Source organism: Cornus florida, unplaced genomic scaffold, assembly GCF_030987335.1.
Source record: "Cornus florida cultivar Cherokee Brave unplaced genomic scaffold, ASM3098733v1 CherokeeBrave_3.0.0_Hap2_Chr09, whole genome shotgun sequence".
Classification (NCBI taxonomy): domain Eukaryota; kingdom Viridiplantae; phylum Streptophyta; class Magnoliopsida; order Cornales; family Cornaceae; genus Cornus; species Cornus florida.
The window spans coordinates 81,433,237-81,447,207 of NW_026775579.1; the positions used below are offsets into that span (position 1 = coordinate 81,433,237).

General features: G+C 41.4%; 1 protein-coding gene across 1 annotated transcript; it reads right to left on the minus strand.

Moving 5' to 3' along the window:
• Nucleotides 1-8,165: 8,165 nt before the first annotated feature.
• LOC132274625 (uncharacterized membrane protein At4g09580-like) lies at nt 8,166-13,562 on the minus strand. Its single transcript, XM_059775948.1, has 4 exons — nt 12,848-13,562; nt 10,539-10,809; nt 10,244-10,414; nt 8,166-8,749 (listed from the first exon to the last, which is right to left on the minus strand). Exons 1-4 carry the CDS (start codon nt 13,156-13,158, stop codon nt 8,618-8,620), a joined length of 885 nt encoding a protein of 294 aa, XP_059631931.1. The 5' UTR covers nt 13,159-13,562; the 3' UTR covers nt 8,166-8,617.
• Nucleotides 13,563-13,971: the final 409 nt, after the last annotated feature.

Here is a 13,971-nt window from a genome sequence, read left to right on the forward strand (position 1 = left end):
ATCATTCCACCGGTAGCCCTCTAGCATATATTTTAAGCCTTTGTTGAATTTGGCGTGGCTTGACACCTAGGTTAAGTGAATCCTCTCAGCTCTCTAAACTCATTGTCTAACCAAAACGGTTCTGCCACTCAATGTCACTCTTTGACAAATTGGGATTGTTGCCAAGAAACTATATGAACCAATAGGAAAATGAAAGGCAAGACACTTTCAAATGATGTAATTTTTTATTCGAGAAAGGCATATAATTTGAATATGCTTTTTCTACCATGATTTTTCTCTCCCTATAATAGAAGCAGGTATTTGAAAAGGAGGATGTCAAAGCCATTAACAATGCAGCATCAATTTTCTTAAGACCATCCATGGAGCTATTCTGTTCAAGTACCCGCCAGTCCATGCATATGAGGTGCACTTCTGACTTTATGGAGGGGTTTAATTGTCATTTGTGAACTGGGTTGTGGGTGTAGAACATGCCTGGATATTAGAAAGCTCAGATTGTTCAAACTTTATTGCACGAAGTAATTTGGAGTTCTAGTGTGAAAAGATCCTCTCGCGGATGGATAATGTTAGCCCCTTAACGGTTGTCCAAGGGAAGACATGGACATTTCAAGGTCATGCCATGTCTTGGGAATACTTTGGCTTTAGTTAGACAGCCATGAGGATGCTCAGTGGGTTATCAGCGTGCACAAGATGCTCAGCGTGCACACGGGATGCTTAAAAGGATGCTCGGTGTGCACTGGGGGTGCCCAGTGGCATTTTCGTAAATATGGTGAAAAGTGAAACTTAGAGTTTTGACTCGGGATCTTTATGGAGGTACCTTAAGTCCATAGAAGCTGGTTGGCGTAGACGGCACTCAATTTGGATGTCGGGAAAGGCCTGAAAGGCCATTATGACTCCTCAAACATGGGTGATGTTTACTCCTGTCAGAGTGCTAGATTTCCCTAAGACTATACTAGGGAGGGGTCTGTTGAGCACATCGGTTAAGCTATGGCATGGCTTGCTTAGAGGGCTTAGCCAACGTGCATGGGCACGTGTTGCACCACTCCAAGGTGGTTGCACAAGTGGGGAGCATCCAAGATATTGAAGGGCAAACAAGTGGGCACCAACACGCGCGCTAGTGTGCAGCGGCGCGCGCGCGCGTGTGCAAGTGGGCGCGCGGGCAGGCGTCCAACCTAGTGTGCGTGAGCGTATAGCTCGGCGTGCGCACGGGCGTCCAGGCGGGAGTACAACCACGGGCGCATGAGGGTTCAGACATGGCGCGCGTAGAAGGGCACCAATGTGTGCGCCGGCGTGCACTTTGGCATGCACCCGAGCGTGCGCACAGGCGTGCATGGCTTGGCACGCCGTGCACTCAGAGACATATATATGTGGGTGCAGATTGGTGGACTTAGTTTGGGCTAGGTTCACAAGGTTGACTCAGATGTGGCTAGAGCACGGACCACACAAAGTCATGGCTTGTGGTTACAAGAGGTGGTGGCTAAGTGGGCTCGGTCGGTTAGGGGAAGTTACTAGCACTTCCCACTCATCATGGGAAGTGGGGGAGTGCTGAATAACCTCCCAAGCATGTGGCACAATTCAGAGAGGACCAACACACAGGCGGTTAAGGCTGGTTTCTTCCATTGTGCAAAATGTAACTTCTTGTGGTTATGTGGCATAAGCAGAACATGCCAACAAGTCTAACAGTTAGGCTTGTCAACTGCATTATAGTGCTGGCACATTTAGAGGATGCCAGCACGACCCTAGGTGGATGGGGGTGTCATCCATCATCTTAGTGGACAGTTATGGGCGGTTTTGAGAGTGGCCTATATAATGCTAAGGTGGGCTTTGTAGAGGGGACAGAGAGGAGGGTGTGAGCCTTGGTTCTTTGTACGAGCTCATGTTCCTTTGTAATATGTTTAATATAAGCAAAGGTTGGGGCTTGTCCCTGTAAACTGTGTGTGCCTTATTTACATTTCTATATTGTGTGTATTGTGTTGTGTGTTGGCTGAGACTTGGTGGCCCCAAATGCCATTACAGAGGCAAAAATTTGTGGTGTAATTGAGCCCTGTAACAATTGGTATCAGAGCCCCGTTCTACGATGGCTGGAGGTAATACTCGTGAGAGAGTTTCCCGTTTGGAAGAGTTTGTGGGTTTTCCTATAGAAACAGAGGTATAAGATGGTGCAGAGAGCCTTGTGGTTCGAATCGAAAACTTGGCTTCTGAAGTGGAGATCTTGAAGACTGATTCTGATGGGTTTGGTGACTTCATGCAGGCCACCAAAGAGCAATTGACCCGTATCTCTAAAGATGTTGAGTCATTGACTGACGTCTTCAAGAAGAACCTGAAATACCTTGAAGATGAAATGTCCTTGGTGAAGAGGGCCATTCATGGGAGTTCCAGAGGCGGTGGTGATCCTCTTTCACAGAAGATCAAGGTGCCGGATCCCAAGTCTTTTAGTGATACCCGAAATGCCAAAGAGTTGGAGAATTTCCTATGGGACATGAAGCAGTACTTCAAGGCTGCTCGGATCCCCGATGGCGAGAAGGTGACCATTACAATCATGTATCTGTTTAGTGACGCAAAACTATGGTGGCGCACACGGAAAGAGGACAATACTTCTGCGGGTAGGCCTCGGATTGAAGTTTGGGAGACCCTTAAGAAGGAATTGAAGGACCAGTTCTTGCCTCAGAACACTGCATGGATTGCAAGGGAATCTCTGAAGAAATTGAAGCACACATGCACCGTTCGTGACTATGTGAAGGACTTTAGTTCCTTGATGCTGGACATTCGAAATATGTCAGAGGAAGACAAACTGTTCAATTTTATGTCCGGATTGCAACCATAGGATCAGGCAGAACTCCGTAGGCAAGGTGTGAGGGACCTTCCTACTGCCATGACAACGGCAGATTGTCTTGTAGATTTCAAGATGACTGGGTCTACTACACAAGACAAGAAGAAATCCAAGGAGGGGAAGAAAGACAAAGGCCAGTCCTTCAGGTTCAAGGACAAGAAGAAGGACAATAATCAAAAGAAGGATAAAGGCGGTGGCTTTGTCAAGGCCAAGGCAGATTAAAATAACAAAGGGAGTAGAAGTGGGACTAAGCCCAACTACGGTTGTTTCATCTGCAATGGTCCCCACCGTGTTAGGGACTGCCCCAAGAGGGAGAAGCTGAGTGCTATTGTCGTTGATTCAAAAGGAGATTCAGACTCGGAATGTGGTCCAACCCGAGTCAATCCTCTGCAAATGTTGAATACTCTTACTGAAGAACAGTCCACGGAGTTAAAAGGGCTCATGTTCATTCAGGTGACGCTGAACGGCAAGGAAGTTTTGGCAATAGTGGACACGGAGGCCACTCATAACTTCATTGCGCAGAGGGAAGTAAGTAACTTTAATTTAAAGTTAATTCCACATGCTAATAAGATGAAAACTGTGAATTATGAAGCCAAGCCTGTCTTAGGCATGGCCACCACTTCTATGAAAGTTGGTTGTTGGGAGGGCGTAGTTAGTCTTATGGCTGTAACCTTAGATGATTTTGATCTAATTCTTGGAATTGAGTTCCTTACGAAAGCCAGAGTGGTAATTATGCCATATTTGGAAGGAGTTTTTATTTGGGACAGGTATTGTCCATGTTTTATTCCATCAGTGGCTCTTTATGGGCACCAAAAGAAGGAAGATCATAAATATGGCTGCATCGAAATAATCTCTACATTGCAAGTGAAAACAGGTTTAAAGAGGGGAAACTCTACCTTTCTTGCAACTATGATAGAGATCAAACCGGACCAGTTTGTTGAAGTTCCGGATTCTGTTGCTGAAATTCTAGAGGAATTTACAGAAGTGATGCCACCAGAACTACCTAAGCAATTGCCCCCTCGACGTGCTGTTGATCACAAAATAGATTTGGAGCCGGGTTTTAGGGCTCCTGCTCAGGCCCCATACTGGATGGCGCCTTCAGAATTGGCTGAACTGCGTAGACAGTTGGATGAGTTGCTGGAGTCTGGCTATATTCAACCATCTAAGGCACCGTATGGCGCGCCGGTGTTGTTCCAGAAGAAGCAGGATGGCTCAATGCGGATATGTGTGGACTATAGGGCTCTGAATAAGGTGACTGTGAAGAACGAGTACCCAATGCCCAATGCCGCAGATTTATTTGACAGGTTGTCAAGGGCATCCTACTTTACTAAGCTGGATTTACGTGCAGGTTATTGGCAGGTGCGTATAGCAGAAGGAGATGAACCCAAAACTGCATGTGTAACTCGTTATAGGTCTTATGAATTTCTTGTAATGCCGTTTGGGCTAACTAATACCCCGGCAACCTTCTGCAACTTAATGAATAATGTGTTTTATGACTACATTGATCGTTTTGTTATTGTTTATTTGGATGACATTGTAGTCTATAGTGAGTCATTGAAAGATCACTTAAAACACTTGAGATTGGTTTTCTCAAAACTAAAGGAGTTTCAGTTATATGTCAAAAAGGAGAAGTGTGAGTTTTGTCGCCAAAGTGATGTTTTTGGGGCATTGGATCAGTAAAGGCCATATCAGAATGGATGAGAGAAAGGTGAAAGCCATCATTGATTGGTCTGCACCTACCAAAGTGACAGAGTTGAGATCTTTTCTAGGGTTGGCAAACTACTACAGAAAGTTTATAAAGGGGTATTCCAAGAAGGTCAGTCCTTTAACGGACTTGCTAAAGAAGGACAAACAGTGGGTTTGGTTTGAGGAGTGCCAGAAAGCTTTTGAGATGCTTAAGCAGGCAGTGTCTACAGAACCGGTCTTGAGACTGCCTGACTTTAGTTTGCCATTTGAAGTGCATACTGATGCCTCTGACAGAGCAATTGGTGGGGTCCTAGTCCAAGAAGGACACCCATGTGCCTTTGAAAGCAGGAAGCTTAAGGATGCTGAACAGAGGTATACAACTCACGAGAAGGAGATGACTGCAGTGATACATTTTCTTGACGCATGGAAGCACTATCTGTTGGGTACCAAGTTTACAGTGGTGACTGATAATGTGGCCAATACCTACTTCAAGACACAAAAAAAGCTTACTCCAAAGCAAGCTCGTTGGCAAAAGTTTCTTGGGGAGTTCAATTTTGTGTGGGTTCACAGACCTGGAAAACAGAATCAGGTTGCTGATGCCTTGAGTAGGAAAGAAGTGCAGGAGTATGTGGCGTCGTTGACAACGGTGTATACTGATTTCCTTGACAGAATCAAAGAACAATCTCAGTCCGACGATGCCTATTAGAAACTTAAGCAATAGGTTGCTAATGGTGAAGTCAGAAAGTATTGGATTGAAGATAATTTACTCTATGCCAGAGGAGGTAGATTATATGTTCTTGTTAGAGGTTTGAGACTGGAATTAATGCAGGAGATGCATGATCCTCAGTGAGCTGGATATCCAGGGGTGGATAGAATGTTGGCGTTGATATCCAGATCATATTACTGGCCCAAAATGGAGGATGACATAGAGTTATATGTCAAGACTTGCTTGGTCTGTCAAAAAGACAAGCATGAGAGGAAGAAGGAGGCAGGGCTACTATAACCCTTGCCTATACCAGAGCGTCCATGGCAGTCAGTTTCAATGGACTTCATTTCTGGTTTTCCTAAGGTGGAAGGTATGAGATATATTTTTGTTGTAGTAAATAGATTCTCTAAGTATGTAATTTTCGTTGCTGCACCACATGCATGCCCAGCGGAAGTTACTGCTGGTTTATTTCCTAAGTTTGTGGTGAAATATTTTGGCTTGCCCGAGGATATTGTTAGTGATCGTGACACCAGATTTACGGGAAGGTTCTGGATAGTGTTATTTGGCTTGATGGGTTCTGAACTGAAGTTCTCCACAGCAAACCATCCTCAGACTGACGGACAGACTAAAAGGATGAACCAGTTATTGGAAGAATATCTGAGGCACTATGTCACTGCAAGTCAGAAAAATTGGCTGGAATTGCTAGACACTGCACAATTCTTTTATAATTTGCACAGGTCTTCAGCAACAGGAATGAGTCCCTTTCAGTTGGCAACAAGGCAACAACCTCACACACCACAGGAGGTGGTAGTGCAGAGGACTGGTGGAAGATGCCCTGTAGCATACCGATATGCCCGTTCCATGCAAGAAATGGTGGAGGAGGCACAGGACAGCCTTGGCAAGGCTGCGAGAAGGATGAAAAAGTATGCAAATATAGGGAGAAGGCCATTAGAGTTCCAAGTGGGAGACAAAGTTCTGTTGAAATTAACTCCACAGATTTGGATAAGCAGCAAGACTGTTCACAGAAGGCTGATTTAGAAGTATGATGGTCCCTTTGAAGTTGTGAAGAAAGTGGGAATGTTGCTTACAGATTACAGTTACCTGAGAAACTGAAAGTCCATCCTATTTTTCATGTGAGTTTCCTCAAGCCTTTTCACGAGGACACTGCAGATACATCAAGACAGCAGGCTAAGAGAGCCCCACCTGTTATTCGGTTGCAGTTTAATAAGGAAGTGGAGAAGATTTTGTCTCACCGGACCCAGGGACAGAGTAAGAAAAATCGCAGAACTGATTACTTGGTGCAGTGGAAAGGATGCAGTGAAGTAGAGGCGAGTTGGGAAAGGGATGTGACATTATGGCAGTTTGAGAAACAGGTAAGGGAATACTTGGACAAGTCGACTAGGGCGTCGACTTCTTTTGGTGGGGGTGGTTTGTTAGCCCCTTGACGGTTGTCCAAGGGAAGACATGGGCATTTCAAGGCCATGTCATGTCTTGGGAATACTTTGGCTTTGGTTAGACAGCCATGAGGATGCTCAGTGGGGTTGTCAACGTGCACAAGATGCTCAGCGTGCACACAGGATGCTTAAAAGGATGCTCGGCGTGCACTAGGGGTGCCCAGTGGCATTTTCGTAAATATGGTGAAAAGTGAAACTTGGAGTTTTGACTCGGGATCTTTATGGGAGGTACCTTGAGTCTATAGAAGCTGGTTGGCGCAGACGGTACTCAATTTGGATGTCGAGAAAGGCCTGAAAGGCCATTATGACTCCTCAAGCATGGGTGATGTTTACTCCTGTCAGAATGCTGGATTTCCCTAAGACTATACTAGGGAGGGGTCTGTTGAGCACATCGGTTGGGCTATGGCATGGCTTGCTTAGAGGGCTTAGCCAACGTGCATGGGTACGTGTTGCACCACTCCAAGATGGTTGCACATGTGGGGAGCATCCAAGATATTGAAGGGCAAACAAGTGGGCACCGACACGCGCGCTGGTGTGCAGCGGCGCCCGCGCGGGTGTGCAAGTGGGCGCGCGGGCAGGCATCCAACCTAGTGTGCGAGAGCGTTTAGCTCGGCGTGCGCGCGGGCGTCCAGGCGGGCGTATAGCCACGGGCGCATGAGGGTTCAAACATGGCGCGCGTAGAAGGGCACCAGTGTGTGTGTCGGCGTGCACTTTGGCGTGCACCCGAGCATGCGCACAGGTGTGCACCCGAGCGTGCACTCAGAGACATATATTTGTGGGTGCAGATTGGTGGACTTAGTTTGGGCTAGGTTCACAAGGTTGACTCAGATGTGACTAGAGCATGGACCACACAAAGTCATGGCTTGCGGTTACAAGAGGTGGTGGCTAAGTGGGCTCGGTCGGTTAGGGGAAGTTACTAGCACTTCCCACTCATCATGGGAAGTGGGGGAGTGCTGAGTAACCTCCCAAGCATGTGGCACAATTCTGAGAGGACACACAGGCGGTTAAAGGTGGTTTCTTCCACTATGCAGAATGTAACTTCTTGTGGTTATGTGGCATAAGCAGAACATGCCAACAAGTCTAGCAGTTGGGCTTGTCAACTGCATTATAATGCTGGCACATTTAGAGGGTGCCAGCACGACCCTAGGTGGATGGGGGTGTCATCCATCATCTTAGTGGGCAGTTATGGACGGTTTTGAGAGTGGCCTATATAATGCTAAGGTGGGCTTTGTAGAGGGGACAGAGAGGAGGGTGTGAGCCTTGGTTCCTTGTACGAACTCATGTTCCTTTGTAATATGTTTAATATGAGCAAAGGTTAGGGCTTGTCCCTGTAAACTTGTGTGCCTTCTTTACATTTCTATATTGTGTGTATTGTGTTGTGTGTTGGCTGAGACTTGATGGCCCCAAGTGCCATTACGGAGGCAAAAATTTGTGGTGTAATTGAGCCATGTAACAGATAATATGGTCGACACTTTTTTTTGACAAATGAAGGTAGCAAAATCAACAGAATATTAAAGTATAGATGATACCAAATGTGACCAAGGAAACACCATAAAATGAGTTTACAACATATGTCCTTATCTCCATTAATGGCTAAAATGACTTCAAGATGAAAATTGAATCAGAAATTACTTTGTATATAGCTGCTACAATCAACATTCATGTACCCGTGCAATCCAGATTTTTTCTGGCTCCCAGTTGTCCATATAATCCCCACTGAGAATATTTCATTGACATACAGATACAAGCAATGAAAAGAATACTTTTGCTTTTTGTGCTTCTATAGGGTAAATCCACCAGTGTATCACAAGCCAAGATTAAATAGAGTCTCGTTTCCTGGTGCTTTTCGCAAAAAAGGGCCTTGCAAGAAATTTCCTCCTCACCAACAGTCAAGAAAGTCATCATCTTAAACTGGCTAGAGGATGGAGGGGGCTCAACATCTTTTTATTCATATATTCGCTTCCTCTTCAAGACGGTAGGAAGCATGGAGATAGAGCCAATGAGGAATAGCACAGATAGCGTCTTAAAATCATATAGGTCTTTGACTGACTTCAGATCCCCAAGAGCAAGGCCAGCCTGATGATAAGAAAAGTAACAACAACATTTAGGTGAGATTAGCTACTTCAGCATTATATATTACTATTTCATCAGCCCAAAAACTATAAGCGTTTCATTTATGAAATTATGGTACTCTATAATGCTATATTTTTCAGCAAGCTTCCATCGTTGTATAGTTCTTCCCCCCTCCCCCATCATTCCCACATACATGCTTGTCACATGAGATTGATGCCTACCTTACATATTGTATAGCTTTTACCTATTTATTTTTATCTTTTTTTCTTTCCTCCTGGTAGAGGTTTAAAGTAATTTATAATTATAATTTATACACATACTTATCGCATGAGATTGATGCCTAGTAAACAAATATGAGCAGCCTGGTTTAAAGTTCAAGTTTCACTTTAATTCATTTAACATTTCAGATTTATGTGTTGATTTTACACAAAACTTCTCAACTTAAGCAGTTTGATTATAAGTTACATCAATTATGTCCCATTTGTAGCCAACATGTCATCAGAAAATTTAACCCATGCTATAAATAAATTGGGTGTGTTTGACATTTAGATTCTAATTCATCTTATGTCAGATCAAAGCCTATGTGGTGAAGGCAATACTTTCTCCTAACCCTAACTGATTATTTTTAATTTTTATATGACACATTCATAATCAGTCACTCTCTTTTCATCTGCATCTGAAATTATCAATCACAAAACTGCTTAAAGCATCAACAGTCCATCACCAAAACCTCACAAAAATGAAACTTCTATAGCCACATCAACAAATCCAGGTCCACCGACATGGTGCTGAATTAAGCATTTGTATCAGATTAAGATATGACAAAATCATTTTATCATTGGTGCCAATGTCATCGTGGTTGCTGATAAAAAATAATGAAATTGATGGTTGTACCAAAACTAAAAATCAGTAACCATAGAGGAGATCATGGATTTATATATGCATAAATCAAGAATATGTTCAAAATGAAGCATTACTAATAAAACTTATTTAGTGACATTGTAATCTCGTCTAATTGATCCGAAGGTAAAGGGAGGAGTGTAAACTTATCTACTGCTAATATATACAGCAGTTATTTATTATTATTACTATTGTTTTTATGAGAACGAGGACTCTCAAATGGTTTGCAAATTCCAGATGCACGCAATCGCCCGCAAACCACGTGCATCAGTTAAACCCAAGCCTCGCTTTCGGTGAGACTCGAATCAGAGACCTAAGGGGAGTACCCCAAAGGCCTTACCAACTGAGCTGCCTATGCGGGTTCATATAACAGTTATTGTTACTTCCACAAAAAAGGCATGAAGTGTTTCTAAAAAATCCTGCGTGCCTGCTAGAATGCATATTGTGAAGCCAATGGGGAGGGAGAAATAAAATAAAAAGAAACAAAAACTAGCACATGAAAGTCAACTTAGATGGAAGGTATGGAATCGTGCTTTTTTATTATTATTAAAAATAAAAATAAAAATTGAAAAAAATTATAAAAAAAAAAAGACTTACCCTGACAGTAATATAAGAGGCTGGAATAAGACCAATCAATGTTGCCAGAAAGAAGACATGAAAAGGTATATCCACAATCGGAGATGCCAAATTGATGAAAAGATTGGGCAGGGTTGGAGTTATCCTCAAGAAGAGCATGTAATTCAGTAACTTCTCTCTGCGCTTACCTATCTGAGTCCAGAATGTTTCAGATTAGCATTGTACCAGAAATGAAAGATATCATGATAGAATAAAAAAAATAAAAATAAAATAATAATAATAAAAAAATAAAAATTGAAAATATAATAAATAATACCTCTGATTGGAAAAATCTCAATTTATCAGGCCATAACCAACAAACTATAGGCCTGCCAATTAACTTAGAGAGAAAATAGCATGAGGATGCTCCAGCTGTGGCGTTAAAAACAACCAAGAAAAGGCCTTTGATAACACCAAAAAGTGCTCCAGCTAGCAATGACATGAAAATGGTGCCAGGGATCATAAATGTCTGCATGAATATGTAAGTTGAGCAGTAACCCAGAATGAATTTTGCTGGGTAAGCTTGAGCATATGTTGCGAGATGCGTTCTGAAACAAAATTTAAAACAATATAATTCAGGGGAAGCATAATGCAGCTCAACACAAATGCAAAAACTAGAAGAAGAACTAAACATTTTTATAAAGAAGGTACTAAATAACCCCTGGTTGGATGTAGCAGATGGATAAAAAAAGATACGATTCATTTTTATTTGATGATGCACTTGATTAGAATATAACCTAAATGAGATATGATGGAAAAAAAAGGGGATTCCATCTATCATTTCATGTGAATACACAGCTCTTATCTTATATCAAAATTTAGCCTTTTCTTCTTCTTCCATCATTATATCAAGAGAATTATCCTGTCCAATTTGCACTCATGTGTTGGACACATATCTAATATCCATAACCCTGTGGCTTCACGCCGATATGGCTGGGGATCAAAAGAGTCCATGTAACATCGAATCAATGATGTAATACAAATATAAAATAGAAATAATTTAAAACAGAACCGCACATGCTTAATTACCAGTTACACATATAGCCATTTCGGCATCATTGCAATAGGCTTTCCTTCCAAAAAATTACGCATTATTTAGCATCAACTGTGCAGGCCATTTTATACCAAGTCAAATCACAATATGACAATGTTTTTTTTTTTTTTCTTAGTTGGTACTCACACACCCATGCCTCCATTGAGACTCGAACCGCTGACCTCCCTTTGGGAAGTAGGGGCCGGGTACAGCTAGAACACTTCTCCGTTGGTTAAAAAAAAAAAAAAAAAAAAAAAAAGGGTAATGTTTCTTATAGGATAATCCAATTAACATTGTTTTATGCATGTTGAAGACCCTTCAAGATCTAAAACTGCTAATATCTTCACAAATTTATTATACTGCTTAAGCAATCAAGGTATTTTGTCATCAAAATATTTTCTTCACGGAATTGTTAATACAAGGGACATTATGGGTTTTCAAATTTAATTAAACAATAAATTTCTATTGTTCTCAAAGCGAACCACCTCATAAGAACTTGGCAATCTGCTAAAGGTTCTTTAAAATTATTTCAATCATATCGTCATCGTCATTATATCATCGTCCTTGCCTTTATCCAGTCAAATGGGATTGGCTACATGACTTCTCTTATTGTCCATTACAAGCTTTCTTGAAGTCTTCTCTTACTACTTCATTGTCCATCCCATGTTAGTTTTGATATGCATTCCTCTATTACCTGCAATTTGAACTGCCCTCCTTATTAGTGCATCTAATCAAGTCCGTCCTACCATTAATGTGTGTATAGTAAGGAAGGATATGACAGCATATGGATTGACCAAAGCCATGGCCTTGAAAAGATTAGAATGGAAACATAGGATTCATGTAGTCGACCCCATGTAGTTGAGAAAAAGGCTTGGTGGTTGTTGTTGTACTACCAGTAATCTATATTCTCTTATTTTATCACTAATAAGTGTCTTATCCTATTTTCTCCCTCACACGTTGATTATTAATTATCTCTTTTACTTCTGTCATTCATCTCACCATTCTCAATTCAGCAACGTGAATGTGTTCGCGTTTCTTTTTCAATGTCAATCATCTATTTAGCATAAGATTGTTTGCCTAAAAACCTTGCCTAAAAACCATCGGGTCAAGTTTCCTATTAACCTATTTGATATTCTCATATCACCCTATTGGGACCCAGCGTCCTGAGTCCTCCCAGGCCTAACGGCGTGGTTTTTAAAACGCATTAAAATAGTTAGGAGATGTCCACACATATAAGTGCCAACAACCTCCCTCCAAGGCGAGGTGGGAAGTCACAATTATAGATCCTAAATATGGGATGCTTATTTTGGTCTTGAATTTTGAGACCAAATTTCAACTAAAAATTTAATGGAGCTGTATGATAACAAAACCTAAAACATTAACAGAAAATCACGTACAGTATTATAGACTATTGTATGGTTTTATCCAGCTTAAATTCAAACATAAACAGAGAAACTAACCACCAAAATCACCATAATAAAGATGTGAATGTATGAAGAGACATATAATACTTTACAAAGCTTGAGATGCAGAATTTGAGCTGAAAAACCTACTTGAGCATACGAAGATCCGAAATTGTACGTGGCAGCTTGATTTTGCTATACTCTGCAGCTGGCATCGTCAGGTATATGCAAAACAAACCCGTCGAGAACACCAAAAACACACCCAGAGCGGCTACAACTTCCCATCGCGTCAACGGAAACTTCCCCTCCAATTTTGCACCGATCGGCTTCTTCCTCGTCGGCGAATCCTCCGCATTCTCTTCGTCCCTGAACCGCCCAGTCTCAACCACCAAATTCCTTTGCGCCGCCATCAACAATGAGTTCGGATACAAAAAAAACACCGCCGAAACCCTAAGCTTCATTATTCGCAGTCACTGCCATTGATGGCGTAGTAGACTCCACATTGATCCAAAAAAACCCTAGCTTTTATCCAGATTGGAGCTTCAACAGCTTCAATGCAGCTCATCACATTGATCGAAAGATTGGAAACTGGCAAAAATCAAAACCTTATTCTTTTAAATATGTGAAATCAAAGAACTTTTTAACGAAAAAAAGTGACCGCAGAGAGAGAGAAATGGAGTTCGAATGAAAACCCTAGAAATGGAGTCTTGTAAATTGATTTGGGGATTATTGTTTGTGAGGTTAGGTTTCAATTCAACAAGGGAACAGTAGGCTGCAAATGAAATTCAGAAGTTTGTGTCATGTGTGATGTGTGATGTGAGTATGTATAGATAGATAATACTCTCCATTTATTACCAACGCGTTTTCACATGGGAAGATTTATAATTATGGATAAATCCGTAAATGGCTGTATAATAAGATAAGAGGATAAAATATGTGTAGTACGTTTCTTTCCGTTTGGTTGGTGGGAAATAGCAAGAAAGTAAGTAAATAAAAAATTATTAAACCACGTTAAAAGTTTTTTTATTAAAAATAAAATTTATTATTCATAACTATCTAATTTTTTCATTAAAATTTGTTAGAAATAGTTTTATGAATTTATTCTTTTTTGGTAGTTTTCATACTGATTTTTTATATACCTTTTAATAGCAAGAAAATACGTAAATAAAAAATTCTTGAACACGTTAAAAGTGTAGTTATCAAAAATAAAAATAATAAAATAAAAATTTTGAAGAAAAATTACTATTCATAATCACAACTACCTAACTTTTTTC